Source organism: Rhinopithecus roxellana, chromosome 18 (genome assembly GCF_007565055.1).
Source record: "Rhinopithecus roxellana isolate Shanxi Qingling chromosome 18, ASM756505v1, whole genome shotgun sequence".
Lineage (NCBI taxonomy): Eukaryota > Metazoa > Chordata > Mammalia > Primates > Cercopithecidae > Rhinopithecus > Rhinopithecus roxellana.
In genome coordinates, this window is record NC_044566.1 from 23,210,994 (window position 1) to 23,231,449 (window position 20,456).

The 20,456-nt window shown below is 36.8% G+C and overlaps 1 protein-coding gene across 1 annotated transcript in view; it reads left to right on the top strand.

Moving 5' to 3' along the window:
- The window catches only part of GPC5 (glypican 5), a 1,536,710-nt gene that overhangs the window by 364,632 nt on the left and 1,151,622 nt on the right, over positions 1–20,456 (top strand). Inside the window, exon 5 of the mRNA XM_030922397.1 lies at positions 7,869–7,994. Within this exon, the coding sequence (XP_030778257.1) occupies positions 7,869–7,994 (126 nt within the window). The remainder of the gene's footprint in view (positions 1–7,868; positions 7,995–20,456) is intronic.

A 20,456-nucleotide genomic window follows, 5' to 3' on the forward strand; every position in this document is an offset into this window, starting at 1 on the left:
GCTATAATACAACCATAGACAGGTGCTAGATGAGAAATGAGGATGAACCCATGCTATACCAGTTGGTCAGGGAAGGAGTTGGAGAGGAGGTGAGGTTTAAGCAGGATCTTGAAGGATGGGTAGAAAGTTGAGAGTAAAGTAGAAGAGAAGACAGTTCTGGGTGGAGGAAACTGGATGTGCTAAGCCTGGAATCTTGTTCAGTAAATATTGAGTTGTGTTATGCAATGTGTGTATAGGTGTGTGGACTTTGGCTGGTGCATGTGAATAGAGAGAAGGGGGACTGTCATGGGATGAGGTTTAGGGTAAAGGGTCAAGAGCTCTTATGCCATGGCAAGACATTTTATTGTTTCTTATTTTTTAAATTTTTAATAGATATAGTGGGTGAAAGTGCAGTTGTATTACATGGATATGTTGTGTAGCCGTGAAGTCTGGGCTTTTAGCATAACCATCATCAAATAATGCACATTGTAACCATTTTGCATACCTCACCCCACTTCCACCTCCCACCTTCCTGAGTCTCCAGTGTCTATTATTCCACTCTCTAAGTCCATGAGTACCCATTGTTTAGCTCCCGCTTGTGAGAACATGTGATATTTGACTGTTTCTGATTAATTTCACTTAACATAATGTCCTCCAGTTCCATCAGTGTTGCTGTAAAAGACATGATTTCATTCATTTTTATGGCTGAGTAGTATTCCAGTGTGTATAATATATACGACATTTTATCTAGTCTCCTATTGATGGACACTTAGGTTGATTCTAGGTCTTTGTTTTTGTCAGTAGTGCTGCGATAAACATGTGAGTACAGGTCTCTTTTTGATATAATGATTTATTTTCCTTTGGGTGAATACCAAATAGTAGAATTGCTGGGATAGTGGAATTTCCAAATAACAAAATAGTTGAATTTCTTTTGGGAAATACCCAATAATGGGATTGCTGGATCAAATAGTAGTTCTATTTTTAGTTCTTTCAGAAATCTCCATACCATTTTCTATAGAGGTTGATTTAATTTATATTTCTACCAACAGTGTATAAGTGTTCCCTTTTCTCCACATCTTTGCCAGCATCTGTTATTGTTTGACTTTTTAATAAAGACATTTTGTATGAATGAGTTAGTGTTTTAAAAGCAGGGAAGTGGTATTTTTTGGAGACAGAGTCTTGCTGATCTATTGCCCAGGCTGGAGTGCAGTGGCACAATCTCAGCTCACTACAACCTCTGCCTCCTGGGTTCAAGCAATTCTCCTGCCTCAGCCTCCCGAGTAGCGGGGATCACAGGCATGCGCCACCACATCCGGCTAATTTTTGTATTTTTAGTAGAAACGGGGTTTCACCATGTTGGCTAGGCTGATCTCAAACTCCTGACTTCAATTGATTCCGTCCACCTCGGTCTCCCAAAGTGCTGGGATTGCAGGAGTGACCCACCGTACCTGGCCTGTATGGCTCATTTCTAATGATTCTGCATTCAACTTGGAAAATGGCAGCAAAGGGAACAAATGCTACGCTGTTACAAGCCCAAATTAGAAATGATCCATTTTTATTGGTCCAGACATGGAGCCTTTGAATAAATATTCAGATGAGGAACATTTTTCTATTTTCTTTTAAATATACTCAAACTGTTACTCTTAATAATTATATTTCATTTCTGTGTACTAGAGATAGTTCAAGCACGAGATGAGCAACTGACATATGAAACACAGTCCCTGAAGGATAATTCGATGGGACTGTTAACATCTCCCTGTGTTTATTATGATCCTAATTTTAATAGGAAATATACTTATAACTGTAGAGAAATAATTGCACGGATGAAGTCACTCTCCCAGCAGCTTAAAGTTATAATCTTTCTAATAATATAATATTTTGTTCCTTGAAATATTTCATGTAAAACTGGAAATGTAGTCATGTATTAGCTTGAGCACTGAGCTGGCAACTGAGATGTGAATTCTGATAATAAGGCCACCATTAATTTGCTCTGTGGTAGCAGGTAAGTTTATTTTTTTATTTTTTTTTTATTATTTTTTTTTTTTGTGATGGAGTTTCGCTCTTGTTGCCCAGACTGGAGTGCAGTGGCACAAACTTGGCTTACCACAACCTCCTCCTCCTGGGTTCAAGCAATTCTCCTGCCTCAGCCTCCTGAGTAGCTGGGATTACAGGCAGGTGCCACCATGTCCAGCTAATTTTGTATTTTTAGTAGAGATGGGGTTTCTCCATGCTGGTCAGGCTGGTCTCGAACTCCGGACCTCAGGTGATCCACCCACCTCGGCCTCCCAAAGTGCTGGGATTACAGGCGTGAATCACTGCGGCTGGCCTGTAAGTCTTTTTGACCGGTTCACTATTCCTGCTGGTGTTTCAATCCCCTCCTTTACCACCATCTCAATTATTTTTGTTTAATATACCTACTGAAGATCCCTAGATCTGTTATCCCTACTTTCATCAGTGCAACTGCATTTTGCAGCACTACTCTTAATTCCTGCCACCTAAACCCTGCCAAACACAGAACATAGTGTTCCAAAGTAGGATCTCCTGACTAAATTTCTGTCTTCACAAACCAAAATCCATCTTAATATTAATACAGACTTTCTTTCCTTATTTTAGCCTCAGAAAATTCAAAGCTAACCACTCTGTTTTCAGTAGCCCTTCCTCTCTCTCTTTTGCAGAATTTCTGATTAATGAATTATTAATTTTCTTTTCCTATCATTGTATCAACCGAGAGACTAAGTTATGAAGCGATAGAAAACTACACCAACATACCATCGGTTTAGAACAATAACATTGTGTTTCTGTTTAGAACCTGTGCCATTTCAGATCAGCAGCCATTACTGCTTAAGTTGCCTGGGGTTTAGGATGTAGAATGATAGAGCAGTCTTCCTCTGAAACTTTGCCAGTCATCATGCCAGAGGGAAACGGAAGCTGGCAAAGCCTCGTTAGTTCTTAAAGCTTCAGCCTAGAAGAAGCATACATAAATTCTGCCTACATTTATTCGAACCCCAAACAAGTCCCATGACCAGAACCAACTTCCAAGCTCCTGTGTGCCCAGAAGGTAGATAATTAGAATATCCAGAAACAAGCTAATTACCACAAACCCTTATCTCCTTCTTTTTATACCCGAATATTTTCAACTGTCTTCCCCATTGAAATGAGCATACACACAAACAGATCTTTAATTTTTCTTTTTGGAATCTCTACTTATGGTTTCCCATGCTCTTTCTAATACTCATTGTATAGCAAATGTGAAGTTCGTTACTTTATGTCAAGTGCTTTAATTCCTATATGAGTTTGCTAGGGCCGTCATAACAAAATACCACAGACTGGGTGGCTTAAACAACACAAATGCATTTCCTCAATCGTCCTGGGGTTGAAAGGTTCAAGATAAAGGTGTCGGCAGGTTTGATTTCTGCAGAGGCTTCTCTCCTTGGCTTGCAGATGTCTGCCTTCACCCTGTGTTTTCATGTGGCCTTTTCTCTGTGCCTGTGTGTCCCTGGTATCTCTTCCTCTTCTTATAAGGACACCAGTCATATTGGATTAGCACCTACCCGTATGAACTCATTTAATTATAATTCTATTTTTAATTTTTAACATTTTATGTATGTATGTACGTATGCATGTATGTTTGCATGTATGTATGTATGTATGTATGTATAGACATTGTCTCACTATGTTGTCCAGGCTGGTCTTCACCTCCTAGGCTGAAGCAATCCTCCTGCTTCAGCCTCTCAAAGTGCTGGGATTATAGGCATGAGCCACCACACCTGGCCCCTGATTATTTCTTTAAAGGCCCTGCCTCCAAATACAGTTAGGATTTCAACATATGAATGTTTTTGTGGTGGTGACAGGAGGTGATACAATTTAGTATATAATAATTATGGTCACTACATATGAAGGACACTTTCAGGATTTTGTTTAACCCCTCAGAATGGCATTTTATACTGTGAAGAATATAACTTCAAATTCACTCATTCTTTAGTTTTCATAGTGCTTTAACTTTGAAGTTTTCTTCCTTTGCTCTTTCCGCTTTCAGCTCTTTTTGGCTTTGTATTAGTGCATATTACTTTCCTGAAAGATTTTCTCCATGTCTATTATTTTAGTCACTACCTGTATGGGTGGTAGGTCTCACATCACATATCCAGTCCACTGAGTTCCAAGGCCACATCTTTAACAGCAATCTTCCATGATATGCATAGTTCTTGAACCAGTAGCATCAACATCACCTGAGTGCTGCTTTGAAGTGTACAGTCTTTTTTTTTTTTTTGAGATGGAGTCTCGCTCTGTTGCCCAGGCTGGAGTGCAGTGGCACCATCTCTGCTCACTGCAAGCTCCGCCTCCCAGGTTCACACCATTCTCCTGCCTCAGCCTCCGCAAGTAGCTGGGACTACAGGTGCCCGCCACCACGCCTGGCTTATTTTTTGTATTTTTAGTAGAGATGGGGTTTCACTGTGTTAGCCAGATGGTCTCGATCTCCTGACCTCGTGATCTGCCCATCTCGGCCTCCCAAAGTGCTGGGATTATAGGTCTGAGCCACCGCACCCAGCAGAAGTGTACAGTCTTGAGCCCTGCCCTGGAACTACTGAATCTGAATCTGCATTTTGGGAAAATCCCCACATGAGATTTATACCTAGTAAGTTTGAAAGTAGCATTCTGTTTGATTTCTCTATCTAGACATTCCAAAGAAATCTCAGACTGAACATGTTGAGAATGAAACCATGAATTCCTCAGTCTTCACTCATGTATTAATTTGATGACTATTTATTGGGGCTACTGTATGTAACACCACTGCTCTATGATTTATGGCAGTGAACAAAGCAAACAACAAAATTTCTGCCTGCCTGAATATTTTATTCCAGACCATGGAGACAGTTAAGAAACAATAAGGCCTGATTAATCTGTATATTACATAAGTGGCTGGAAAGTGATGTGTGCCTTGGAAAGATGAAAATATGGAGCGAGATAAGGATGATCATAAGTATAGTGTGGGACCCTGAGAAGGTGAGATTTCCCTTCCTTTATTTCTTATCTCAGCGAATGACATGACCATCCCTCGCAAGAGCAGGGGGAAAACACAATTAGAAATTGTGTGTGTTATCTTAACATTCTTCCTTTAGCCTGTCAATTCTGGGTTCCTAATGTCTTTCAAATCTTTCACTTGTTTTTCTGTTCACTGACAGGCTCTTTCTCACATCCTCAGGGCTTCTCCTGCTCAGGTGATAGCCACCTAAGTGACCTCACTGCTTTCTACTCCCAAACTGCTGCCATGATGATGATGACACCTGCTTGCTGGAAAACTTAATGGTTCCAACTTCCTTTTGAATAAAACAGAAACATCTTATGATGAGCAATAAGACTGATGATAAAATCATTTCTTCGTACAATTTCACCATAGTTCATTCCCATAAGCACAGTCCCCACTAATGAAACTGCATACTACCTGTATTTTCTTTCCTCTTACCCTTACTCATCCTGACTTTTTCTTTGGTTTGCTTGTTTGTTTTGCATGGAGCACTGAAATATTACCTTGTTTTGTAAATATCTTCTGATTCGTCTGTGCACTAAAATTTGGCTCTATTAACATTGTCTTATCGTTGTAGGTTTTCCCCAAAATGTGTGTTCTTAGAAGGCAGGGGCTCTCTTGCTTACCTTAGTGCCAATACAAAACTTAGCACTCAATAGTGTTTCTTACTTTTTGACGAATAATTTATAAATGATGGTTCATAGAATGACTGGAAATCTTCTAGGATACAATCCTTTCAGAATAAATATAGGCAATGGTATGATGGTGTGTTTGGGAAACAGAAAGCACCTCACTTTTGTGGGACCCTAAAGTATGGTTTGGGTTGTTGTTGAAATTGAGGTGAGAAGATACCTTGCACATCTTTCCAAGAAACTTGGATAAAATGCTATAGAGAAGCTTTTGAAGGACTTTAAGTGAGTAACATAATCTCTGGAATATCAAATTTGAATTTTAGAAAGTGACTGTCATTGAGAATGGGAAGAGATTGGAGGGATGTAATCTTAGTGTAGTAAGTCCAGAGAAAGATGATAAAGGCTTGGACTAAGGCAATGACAGTATAGTTGTGGGAAGGAGGACTGGAAAAGAAAGACGTAAAGCTTTCCCTATGAGGATCTATTGATTTTGAAGGGAGAAATGAACCTGGTGCTATCCACCAAGACTGCAGTAGGTGACTTAGGGTCCATAAAAATATATTCAGTTTTACATCATCAATTTAAAAGTCTCAACATTCCATCAATTTGGGCCTGGTCTCTTCATTGCTAGAAGACTCTTTGATTCCAAACAAGTGATCATTTATAGTGAATACAATTTAGGACAGGAGTCACACATCCTGCCGTTCATTAAACCCCAACTTTCTAAAAAAGAATTAGTCTGCCTCCTCAATTCCTTTTTAGTAGCTGCAACATATAACTTGGTATTTGTTCATGCATTCCAATTACCATAGTAGAGATATAGCCATCTTTGAGGGACTTATTTTCTGGCAAAGGAAATTGACTCAAAGTAGTAAATATGATTTAAATACTCACCAAATACTTATACTAAAAACTTCTGATTTTCTCTATAAGTTTTGATGTTACATATTTGAAAGTAACATTTATCTTTTTTACAAATCAACTCCAGCAATATTCACAAATAGTTCTTTTAAAACCAATACATTTGTGTCCAGCCTGGGCAGCATAGCAGGATATCATCTCTAAAACAAAAAACAAAACAAAAATAATAGGAGAGAACTAAAAATTAATGATCTTGAGTAACAGATGCGACAAAATGAGATTTAATTTTTTAAAAATTAGTTACTCCAGCTATAATTTAGAATCACCCTTGTTCTTTGATCTCATTTTTAAACAAATTATATTTTTAATTTTAATGAGGGATAACATTTCATAATTGCTATATTTTAACTGCTTATTCCATGAATTTCTAAAGTTGACTTTACTTCCAACATTTCCTTCTTCTGTCCCTTCCTTCTGGTCTAGAGAGCATCTCCTATGATCAGCCTAGGGCTTTTCATTTCTTTTTCCAAAGCAATTGTTTATGTCAAAAAAAAAAAAATCATGATGAAGGTCTTTAGGACTTGGCCTTTTGAAATATTAAAACTCAAGTTCTTGGTCCTCCAAAGCCTTGGTTTTAAAACTCAGAAGTTTTTGCTTTCTAAATTAAAACAAAACACACATGCTCGTTGTTGAATTTTTCCTCCCATAATTGATATGGGGAAGGAAAGTAGTGTGGGAGGAAAAAAATCTTAGTTAATATATTAAATATTATTCCTTCCAAAAGCTTTTATTTCCATGCTTCTGAAATATCTTACAGGTCTGGGTTTTGGGTCATATTTAGTAAAGCCTTTCCTTTTTGTTCTTAGATACCAAGAAGACCCAGATAGGAAAATAACCTAGTACACTTTTCATCAGAAAGCCATCACTTGGCATGTTGTAAGTCTCTCACATTTTCCACAGGGAAAAGAAAAGTGTTAGTACTCTTATGGTGATGTAGATGACAGCAGGTAGTGAGGACTTTTAGGGAGGCTAAATGAAGTGATGTCTGTCTGTGTGCATCAGTATATACTATTCCCAACCTCTTGGATGTGCAGTTATACAAGATTCATCCCCAGTGAACCCTTTTATTCTGAGAATAAATTAAAATACTAGTTTTTTTCTAAAAAAAGATAATGTATTTTCATCCTGGTGGTTAGAAAAGTATTTAAAATATTTGAAAACAAATAGAGAAAATTTAAAAAATTATATTCTAAACATTATGCATAGCAATATAAAATTATATCCTAAACATTATGTACAGCAATATATATCATTTTTGATGGCCTTTATTGTGGATGTTTAGTTTTAATTGTTTTCTTTCTTCTTTCATTTAGAGAATTTATCAACAGCCTTCGACTGTACAGGTCATTCTATGGAGGTCTAGCTGATCAGCTTTGTGCTAATGAATTAGCTGCTGCAGATGGACTTCCCTGCTGGAATGGAGAAGATATAGTAAAAAGGTATTTTATGTGGTCTGTGAAAACCTACTGGTTACATCAACCTTGCTTTCTCTTTCCAAATCTTAAGGGGATTAATTCAGTCTTAACTTTGTCACACAATTTATAGTCTACATTAAATACTCATCTTTAGTTTGTTAAAAAACAAAGAAAAGAACATCAAAACCTGATCCTTTTAGGTATCTTAAAGCCATAATAGCATTCTGTGGTATTTTGAAAGTCTTCTCTTTTACCTATCTATGACTTACCCAACAATCCTACTTTTGAATTAAACACCATTTTTTTAATCCAGTCTGTCTGTTGTTTACCAAATATTGTATTTCTTTTTAGTTTAAATTCATGAGTATTAGAAAGTGAGGAAATTCAGTGAAATGTGAATTCCCATACAAATATTCATTGGTATATGGATATGTGTCCTAACAATGTGTCCATCCTGCAATGTTCTGATAGAAAGAAACAGAGCATGCAAGAAAGAGAGAGACAAAGACTGAGAAAGAGAAAGAGAGAGAGAGAGACTATGTAATAGTGGGGGCACTTTTAGATAGATAGATAGATAGATAGATAGATAGATAGATAGATAGATAGATATCTGTTAGAGGCATTTTTCATTTGTATGTTGTCAATCGTTCTCAAACTTAGGAGTGAAATTCCATGTTTATATTTTTCCTCCCTGTCTAGAATTTCTTTGACAGTTTATTTTCCTTTATTTCCTATAACTGATTGTACTTTTGAGCAATCTCTTGAGCTTGAGAAAGTCATAAATTCTCCCTCTGTGGTCAATTAAACTGGTTGGGGAAAAGTGTCTTGATCTGCCAATACTGGTGGTTATTATAGAATGTGGGATGATGAGGTTTTGTGTTTGGATCTGAATCTGTTAAACTATAAAACAAATATATTTTTATTTATACATTTTGCTTTTTGGATTTGAATCCATTAAAAAGTATACTTTGGATTTGAGTCTGTTAACATATATTTTTGAGCAGTCTCCAAAATGAAAGACAGGGTGTTAAGCTTTCTGACAGATATGGTTTGGCTGTGTCCCCACCCAAGTCTCATCTTGAATTGTGGTTCCCATAATCCCAGGTGACCTGGGAGGGACCTGGTGGGAGATAATTTAATCATAGTGAAGGTTTCCCCCATCCTGTTTTTGGAATAGTGAGTTAATTTTCCCGAGATCTGATGGTTTTAGAAGGGGCTTCCCCCTTTGCTGTGCACATATACTTCCCTTTGCTGCTGCCATGTGAAGAAGGACATATTTGCTTCCCCTTACGCCATGATTGTAAGTTTCCTGAGGCCTCTCGGGAACTGTGAGTTCCTGAACTCATGCTGAACTATGAGTCGATTAAACTTCTTTCCTTTATAAATTAACCAGTCTTTGGTATTTCTTCATAGCACAATGAAAATGGACTAATACAATGACTTACAAATAAACCTACTCTATATGCAGATAGGTGGTTTAGTTACCACAAAAGTGATGAGTTCATTTAAAACGTTATTTAGCAAATTAACTTTGCTATTATAAACATAGACTATAATCAGTTTTTAATAGAAATTTATATAACAAAACCATTTATATATTTCTGGGTGATCATTTTCATTATAGTTAAGAGCCACATTCCTGAAATATTAAATGATTATTTTATTAATATCCTGAATATCTGAATATCTCATACTTAGAGGTCATAGAAAAAAATATTGAAGACAAAAACTATTTAAATTTAAATAAAATAATTGGCTGATATGGTCAGTGCTCTTTTTTCATTATGCACCTTGGATGTTGCAATGTAAGAATTTTGCAAATATTTCTTTGTTGCTTTTACTGAGAGAAGTGATAGCATTCTTGTACTTTGAGTTCTTAATGTATTCATGTCAGCATTTCTGCTTCTTAGATCCAGTAATTAAATTCTACTTTGACATAATATTTTTTCAAATTGTTCAAATTGGAATTGAACTTTTTGTATATTTCTATAAAGACTAATGATACAAGAATTATGGGCCATTATTGTTTTTTATGTTTTACAATTCTCAAAAAAAGTAAAATTCATGTTGTGAAAAGTACTATTTATACATTTAATTTCTACTACTTGATTTTCCTAGTAATTTTGTGATATAGTTTTGTCAAAGCATTACTACATATGCTTCAATACTGAATTGCTGAATTTAGGAGAGTTTCTAAATAAAGTCAAGTCCTGATCACCGTTACAATCTTAAATTATTAACCACTTTCTCCTTGAGAAAAAAAATGAAGTATAGCAGTGATCTGTGGTGAAAAGCTCTGAGCAATCCTCATATGTGAGATTCATTTCAGAGACCTGCAGTTAGTTCAGGTAAGTAATGCCATTCAGTTTTGAGGAAATGGACAGCAAGTGAATGTATACCACATTTGGGGATGATAGATTGTTTTCCTTTTTCATGGTAGGTTATAATACCCATCAGGTTCATTCTAGAGGAATTAAGCCAAACACATCAATAGGCTAAATTGGTGGCCAAGATGAAGTCTATTCTTCATTATAAGAGTGAAGCAATTATTTTGGCAAGATTTCTTCTCCTGCAGGCATTTTTAAGGAGGTGATTGATATTATTATTTATGTGCACAGACATTCTGCTTCAAAGACTAGGAGAGCCATACAGACTATTTTAATGTCATGACAGTCCTGTAAAATTGCGTGAACTCAGCTATGTGCTGATCAAAAGAGGTGGAATTCCTTTGTTATTGTAGATGAAAATGTCTCAAATATGTGTAGTGTATAAAGAGTTTAATTTTTGAAACAAAATCTATTTAACTCAAATGATTTTGAAGACTGTATTCATATCATGTAGTCTGCTGCAACACTGAGGTCAACAGTTCAAACAATTTCTGATTTAGGATGAAAATATTATTGAAATCCATGTAGTCTGTATCTCTTATAGTCTCTTTTATCTCCCCTTCCTGTCTCTTCATTGAGAAACAACATTGTTCTCTGAAAGGCATTTTAGTCTTTGTTCTCAGTTCTCTGTGATTACAAATTGATTGTTTGATGATTTGTTCTTTTCTTTCTGGGCATTGAAGTTCAGGTGACAGCTCCTTAATTACCAGGGCTTCCTTTTCCCTTTTGATTAACCGATAATCCTGTAACTGTCCCTCAGTCTCCAGGAATTGACCTCCACAATGACTCTTAAACTAGACAGTATCTGTTAAGTACCTTTTTGAGGAAAACTCTCAAATCGCATTTTTCCTCTGCTTTTATACCACCTCAACAATCATCAACACTGAACTTCTGTGACCAAAAGTATGGGTTTTTTTTTACCACATACCAAGCATCCAAAACCAGATGAGTGTCCTCCAAATCAATTCCAACACTATCTACCTGGAGATCCCATAGGCTGGGAGCTCAGTCCCCAAGACTGCTCTACCTTTCTGAGACCAGTTACAGGTCCCAACCTCCAGAACTTCTGACCTACTGGCTTCAAGTTGGGGTTTCTACAACCCCATCTTTGGATTCATTGAATCTGATGGAGCAGTTCATGGAATTTAGAGAAACACTTATGTTTACCAGTTTTTTATCAAGGATATTACAAAGAATACAGATGAACAGATGCCTAGGGCAAGCTATGGGGTAAGGGGTGAGGGGCGTCTGTGTCCTCTCCTTCCAAGAACTTCCCTCCAAGAACAGCTGCCCTCCAAGAACTTCTTTGTGTCAGCTATCCAGAAGTTCTTTCAACCTTATCCTCTTGAATTTTTATGGAGACATGATTAAATTTGCCATTGGCCGTTGGTGATCAACTTGACCTTCAGCCTCTCTTCCCTCCCTGGAGGTTGATGGATGGGGCTGAAAGTCCCAACCTTTTGATCATGCTTCTGTCTTTCTGAAGTGTCAGTCAAATTAGCATACAAAAAGCACTTTGGAGATTCCAATGATTTTCACATATGCCAAGAAATGGGGAAGAAGACCAAATTATATATTTTGTAATATCGTAGCACCCTGGTAAAATTAATATGCCACATTATTTCTACTTCGTCTTGATTAAGTTAATGTTCCTGAATGCTTCTTTCATAATCCAGTTTTCTCTTTTCTAGCTGTTATGATAAGCTGACCCTTTTTCTCAACTGGTTGTGTGTGAGTTTTTAAAATCAGATAAAATAGAAAACTTTATAAATCTCTGAGAGTTTGTACTCTACCAATTTTCACTTTTCTTTCCACCCAGGCAATGACAGTTTTCCTGACCATAATTTTTTTACCCTCAATTTTTTTTTTCTTTTGCCCATTATCTAGCTGGAAAGCCACTTCAATTTCAATCTTTCATTTTTCTTCCTGACCTTACAGCATTCAATTATGTTTCCTATTTAACATCTGTCCTAGTTTCCAAAAGTTTTAAACTTCATTTTAAAAACAATCAGTTCTCAGGATTGTCTGAATTTCTGAATTTTATTAATGTAACAACTGGTTGCTTTTCCTATGTTTGTTGTGCAAAGGAAGAATGTTCTTTATGACTTAAACACCAGTTTGTTTTCTATTTCTTTTTTTTTTCCCCCCCTCTGGCAAATTCTACCTATCCAATCAGTTTCTCATATCCTTAATCTATACCTTCCTGATAATTATCATTATCATACCTATAGGCTATCATATTTGGTTCAGAATTGGAGGTTGCTTAAAAAGTGTGATTTGAAGACTTCTTCCTCACTTCAGCAGTCTACCATGGAGCTTGAAATACCCACAATTAACTGAATAATTTTCAATTAAATCATTTTCTCCATGCAACTGTATATTCAGTTTTGCCAAACTCTCACTTTCGTCTTGAATCTTAGGGGGATGAAGCCCCTCATTTGCGTTTCATTTTAACCCCTAAATGCACTGTGACACCTATAATACTTTTTTTTTTTTTTTTGCATTTATATGTCACACATCTTCTTTCTTTTTCTCTATTGCAGTTTCTTTTGGAATAGAGCTCCTGTATTATCTGAGAGTCTAAGAATTATTAATATAATTGAACATCAATGAGTAGTTCTTTGAAGATAACAAGACTCTGAGGGAATGGCATTTTTATAAGCATTAGTGAGAACTAAGAGATTTAGGACTTTGGACTTGGTGATAACGCTCTGATGGGGAATATGTGGGTCCAAAGTGAAGTTGATGCCTGAAAGGAAGATTAGAAGAAGGGAGATGAATCATACAAGTTACAATCTATGCTGACTCTGGATGCTGAGTTTTTTTTTTTTTTTTTTCCCCGGACTTTTAGACCATGTACATCTCATGGTATGCACTTTCATGTACATTTTTGTGAAATGGAAATCTAAAGAACTCCATGAATCTAAAATGTTTTGGGTTAGAGACGTGTTGGGTGGGATTGTTCCTATCAAAAAGATGAGGCACTGGAATGAGGGGTAGATCCACATGCAAAGACCCGCCCAAGGTCAAAAGTCTTGAGTTTGCAATCTTCAGTAAGGGAAGAACTGAAACGTTTCTGCTCATTTGTGACAAAAATAAAAAGTGCAGTTTCAGATGTAAGGGACTACAGAATTCATCACATTGCAGAATACACACTCTAGGTTCAATTAGACAAGTACAGGTATGGCTGATGGTTTGAAATCAACATAAAATAAATTTGCAGGATGCTTGGCTGTGTAATATCCCTATGCCACATTCGGACTCTCCCTGCCTTCCATTTTCCTTTTAGGTAATTTTTATTTCAGTGATAATCCCTAAGTAGTTATCTCATGGTTTGGGTCTACAACAAATATAATCGCCCCTTTGTATCCATGAGGAATTGTATCCAGGACCTCTCTCAAATACCAGAACTCAAGGATGCTCAAGTCCCAGATATAAAATGGGATAGTATTTGCATATAACCTATGCATCTCCTCCTGTGTACTTTAAATCTCTAGACTAAATATAGTACCAAATACAATGTAAATTCTATGTAAACAGTTATTATACTGTTTTCTACAACTTGATATTGTTTTTTATTTTATTTTTTTTTCTTCAAATATTTTTGATTTGCGGTTGGTTGAATCCTTGAACACAGTTGAATCCTTGATGTGGAACTGGTGGATACAGAGGACCAACTGTAATACAGGAGATGTTTGCAAGGACATGCACATTTTATTAACTTGGCTCCAAGTCCTGACATTCCTAACTACTGTTAAAGCCTAGGACAATATTCGTCATTCTCAGGTCGATATACACATTTTGGTCTTTTCTAAAAATGCTCTATGAATGCAGCAGCAATTTCATGCTATCTCATCTTCTGAGCTGAGACAGTTCTTCTGTATCTCTCTTTAATGACTTATTGGCTTGGTAATCAGCTGTCTCTGGTTAAGGGCGTGTAATCATTACATTCAGAGAGCCAGACACAGAAAGGTCTGAGTAGAAACATTAAATCCTCTAGGAATGCCATTTTTACCTTGTCACCAGAATAAAATCATGGCCAGCTGTCAGAACTTTTTTGGTCACTATTAATGCCTGAAGGATCTTTCATTATGGATTAGTTCCATAAACAGTGTACATTTGGTAATGAAAATGTCTAGTCCAACCTAATAATCAAACGTGTGAAATTCACTTACTCTTTGTTTTTCCCCTCCTCCAGTTAGTTTCTGCTTCAGTCTAAGAGTCCCTAGTGGGGTGTGTATGTGAACCGTTTCAGGTTTGTGTGCCAACCTTGCACTCTCCTCGTCCTTCAAATAATGTTTCTGACTCCCCTGTGCTTGTAGTTGGGAAGTTTGGAGCTGGGGAGATGATGGATCAAAAGTGAGAAAGAAAGGGTGAGAGAAGAAAACACTCTTTGTGACTGGTAATTTTATGATCTCTCATTGATGTTTTCTAGCCTCAGTTAACAGCTAGGTATTAACTGCTGATGCCCTAGGGCTTTTGTGTGCTTAAGACAATGTCTCTCCCCTCTATTTCTCCATGTGATGGTAAGGTTTTGGCCTCTTTCTGCTGAGATCTTTTGGTGGGTTCCTTTTCTCCCATATCATCTATTCTAGCCCATGGAAACCTTCCCTCTCTTTTCTACTTTTGGTGGAAGTACAGCCTACACCTAATGCAGCTGCCTTTCTTTACTCTGCCACTAGACAGCCAACTTCTGCTACAAGAATGGGCTGCCTTCCATTTGCTTAGGCATAGGCCAACTACCAGCCCTTTCAGTCCTTCCAGCTCCAAGGATCCTTCAACACTTCTCTCACCTAGGACCAATGAATGAGGGAATGTCATAGCAGTTCAGCCAGCTTTCTTCAAACAAGTTCTCTGCTTTGGCCTCTTCAGCTTCAATCCTTTTATTCAATTAAGGTGGATGTCAAACATTGGGACTGAAAACAAGGTTTCAGTCATCTGCTTTTCATGTCTAGCACCTCGCTGAAAGTGAGGGGTATGTGCCATCTATTGTCCCTTGTTCTCAGCTGAAATTTAAACAGGAAGAGTACTATTTTAGCACCCTTTTCCATGTACTTGGAAGTGGTGTGGAGAAGACAGAAAACTAGTTTCCAAATTCAAGATACTGTAGTAGGCCTTGAATGGAATACAAAGGTATGAGATATTTTCCCAATCTTTAAGGGACTTGGAATCTAAAACTGATAGAAAACATGCTTCACAAAACATGTTCACAGCAAAACAGATTTTAAAATAAAAGAAATATACAATCGCAGACTTTCAAATAGGGGAAAATTCTTTTTTGATTGAGAGGATTCAACAGTATTTAATGAAAGGTAATATGTGATATGGGTTTTCATTCAATTAAAATAAATTCTTTAAAGTATTTATGGATGAGATGAGATAATATCTGAGAATAAAATAATTCAGTGAGTGGGAGAAGGAGGGTCATATTGTATTTGAAATGAAGTTTTCTGAGTAATCATTGAAGCTGTTTGATGGAAACAGGAGTGTTATACTATATTTTCTGTATATTTATATTCATTTAAAATTCTATAATACATAAATACAAAAATATAGCAACACAATAAAAATAATTTTGTCCCTGTCTAGTCTTTCACAAACACTGTTCTAGATGCTAGGGATACAGTGATGCACAAAATAGACATAAGCCCATCTCTCATGTAGATTAGGATATAGAAGAGGAGAACACAGAACAAATATTTACAAGTGGAAACAGTTTACAAAATCAAGTTTGATGGAATTTTAATCAGCAGACTTGGAAGCAAGAATATGAGTGTGAGAAAATGCATTCTTGAGTGAAATGCTCTGAGTTTAGTGGCCTCTATATTGCATTATTTTCATTTGTGTAAAAACTTTTAGATTATGTTTACTCCTTCTCACTATTCTCTTTCATTTCAGCTTCATGGGCATGTGGTGACTATTTAGTATTAAAAGCCTTCTCTCATTCATTGTAATGCAACCATTCATTCATAAAGCCAACAAGGCTCAGTGGTTAGGAACAGGTTCAGGAACTATGCTGCTAAGGTTGTCAATAAAGATTAACCACTTACCAGTTGATGTGAATTAAGACATACTTATTAATCTCTAAGTGCATCAGTTTTCTTGTCTTTAAAATGTGGGTAAGGCCGGGCGCGGTGGCTCACGCCTGTAATCCCAGCACTTCGGGAGGCCGAGGCAGGCAGATCACGAGGTCAGGAGTTCGAGACCAGCCTGACCAGCATGGTGAAACCCTGTCTTTACTAAAAATACAAAATTAACCAGGTGTGGTGGCATGTGCCTGCAATCTCAGCTACTCAAGTGACTGAGGCAGGAAAATTGCTTGAACCCAGGAGGCAGAGGTTACAATGGGCAGAGATCGTGCCACTGTACTCCAGCCTGGGTGACATAGAAGACTTTATCTCAAAAAAGAAAAAAGTAGGTGAAAGTAATACCACCTAATATTTGAAAATTGAATGACTTATTCACATAAACAGTTTAGAATCCTAGATATAACATAGTAAACAGTCAATAACTGTTATGTTATTATTGAATAAAATATGCTCATTTACTTCAATGGAAATGAAACTGTATTGTACTGACATTTTCTCTTCATTGGATGGATTCTGTCTTGGATCAGAAGACTTCCATTTGTAAGACAAAGGCATATGCATTCTTGAGTGAAATGCTCTGAGTTTGGTGGCCTCTAGTGAAGGTTCTTTAATGAGTTAATAAAAATTAGTATTAGGGATTTGGGTTTGGGAGTAGGAGATGTTCCATTATCAATACATTAAATGGTTATTTTGTTGGATCCGAAAACAGAGAAATTATATCTTAATAGGCAGTTCATCAGCTACTCCAAACTGGAGAGTGATAATCACTTGAACCCATGCAATATATCAGTGTTTTCAAGGGAGAACTGAAAGTTAAGATACAAAGATAAAGCACTATAGAGATAAAAGTAAAATGCTTATTTCTAACCAGTACTTTGGGAATGTTCACTCACTGGTTAGTGTTAGAGCTGATCTTAATGAACCATCAGTTGATTGGAAATCAATTTCTGAAGCCAGGCTAAATTTCATTATATCACACAACAGTTTGTTTTGGGTGACACGGCAACTTTAATGCTGATACAATTCTAGTCATCTCCCTTCATCCACTGAGTTCCCCAAGGAAATAGGTATTTTAAACTGAATCTCTAGGAAAAAATGACATCCGCTTTTCCCATGTGTCTACTCAGTTTCTTGCCATGCCGACACAGTATGAGGATACTATTTTTAACTTGTTACATGTGTCCAGAGGTTGAATAGAGGAAGATAAAAAGATAAAAGTTAGGAAGATAAAAGTTCACTGAAGTGGAAACCTAAAGGACCTTTTCCCATCTGTTTGGCACAGAAGTTGTTATCTTTTTGGGAGTACAGATTTCATCACAGTTCTATAGACTTGTGACTTCCAGATTGTGTAATTGCAAAACAGCAGCAGTCTTCAAGGGCTCCAAGATGCCTGTTCTTACTTTAACCAGAGTAGTTTCTTATTCATCCTTCGTTTTCATACTGAGGTTACACCTGAAAAGCTATTCCCTTTTCAGTAAAATGGATGTAAGTTTGCTAAACTACAAAAATGGAAAATATTGTTTATTAGTCTAGTTCCAGTATTTCCATTTCATAGCATATCAATTCATTGTTGAATGATTTATTATATTTTAAAGTAAAATACTAGAAGGGAGATTGAAAAAGAACAGTCATCTGTTCATAATATATTTTTCTTCAAATAGACTATAGTGTAGTCCAATTGAATTTATAGGAATAGCTCATCAGATAGCACATTTTATTGTCCAACCATACATCTTCTTTTCTGATGTATTTTCAAAACAAATAAAGGAAATTTGTTAGATATTATTGAAAAAATTTTTACAAAATTTGATTTGAAATTATTTTTACATTAATGCCACATTTTGGCTTACATGATTAATATAATTTTTTGTGGCTACAGTTATGTATAAAACTAATTAAAGATCAAACTCTGAAAGTAGATTGTTTAAACACACACATGCAAATAATTCACATGCATCTACTTCTTCAGGAAAATAAAGAAATAAAAATATTTTCTTCAGAGTGGTCATGAAGAAATGAAATATTCAGTAAAATGAGAAGTATAATTATATGTTGAAATGTTGTTCATTTTTGAATTATTCTAGACAGAATCTAGACCTTTTAGTTATATTAGATCATTAAATCAACAACAGTTTAGAATAAATATGGTTAAATTATTTGGTACCAAATAAAAATATCATGTTTTTAACAAGCAGTGTATATTTAAATATAACAAGTATTGTTATTTACTAAAAATTGTGTTGTACGTTGGTTTGGAATTGAGTCATTGCCATCTACTATGAAATCATACATCTCAAATTAGAATACATGCTTCTACAGAGGTAAGTACTCATGCTCTGTAGGGTGGAGAGAGCCACAGCATAAACATCACACCTACAGTTAGAGGGCTTACTATGTGACTGCATGTAGTAGTGTATTAGTCATTGTTGTCCAGAAAACAAAAACAAAACCAATCTTGCTCTCTCTCTCTCTCTGAAAGTAACTTATTTTCAGGAATTGGCTCATGTGATTGTGGGGACTGGTAAGTCCAAAATCTACAGGGAATGCTACTAGGCTTGAAATTCTGCAAGGAACCTGCCAGAAGTTGCAGTCTTCAGTCCAAAGGTGGTCTGAAGGAAGAATTCCATCCTCTTCTGGGGACCTTAGTATCTCCTAAGGCTTTCAGTTGATTGAATGAGGACCGCCAACATTATGGAGGCAAAGATGCTTTACTCCAAGTCTACTGGTTTAAATATTAATAACATCTGAAAATTACCTTCACAGCAACATGTAGACTGGTATTTGACCAAACCCACTGGGTACTACAGCCTAGCCAAGATGCCATATAGAATTAATTATCACAGGTAGTATTTTAGGTGAGGAATGAGATGGCAAACCTGTGCTCTCATGGTGCTGATGTCATAGAACTTGGGTTAAGGATATGTTAGATTGAGTATCCAGGAAAACCTTCTCTGGAGGAATCACATTTAGGCTGAATATGTGGAAAGATCTGAATTTTCCAAGTAGAGAGAATACCGTGCTTCATGTGTCTAAGGAACAGAAGGGAAAACAGCGTTTGTGGCTCAGGGTGATGCAGATGATGCTGGAGGATTGTCTGGAATGAGACTGTAGCTTGGGCAAGTGTCAGGTTAAATAAGTCCAGGAAGAAGCTTGGATTTTTTTCTGTGTGCTTTGAGAAGTCATTGGCGGTTTCCACCTATAAGATTGAGTGCAGGGGGAATTTGTTTTCCTCTGTATTCACACTCAACACAGAACACTTTTGTGACCAGAAGTGTGGGAATTTCTCCCAAACCAAGCAATTGTCCAGTTCTATTTGAACAACAACTGTATGTTGTATCATTCAACTGAATTACCACACTAACGTGAGTTACCACAGACCTTACATGTTAAGGGCTTAGTCCCACAAGGTGCACCCCACTTTAGATGCCAATCACAAGTGGTAGGTCCCCAGATCATGCACAACTTCCATATGAGTTGGCTACAAATTGAAGATTCTCATGAGTCCGTTCTTGGGTTTTGTCATTTGCTAGAATGGCTCACAGGACTCAGAGAAACACTTTGCCTGTGTTTACTCTTTTATTATAAAGGATGCAATTCATGAACGGCCAAAGGGAATAAATACATTGGTCAGGAAATGGAAGAAGGAATGTGGAGCTTCCAAGTCCTTTCTGGGCATGCCATCCTCCCAGCACTTTCATATGTTCAGCACCTAGGTAACTCTCAGAAGACCCTGCTTTTGGGATTTTTATTCAGGCTTCATCATGTAGACATGATCAATCAATCATTGAGTATAAATGTATAAATCAATCATCAACTGATTAACTCCATTCCCAGCCCTTCTACTCTCTGGAGAATGGAAAGTCAATCTGAAAATTCCAAACTTCTAATCATGGTTTGGTTTTTCTGGTGACCAGCCCCCATCCAAGAAGCCATCAGGAATTACCTCACTAGAAAAAAAGATGCTCCTATCACCCAGGAAATTCCAGAGGATTTAGGAGGAATGTGTTAGA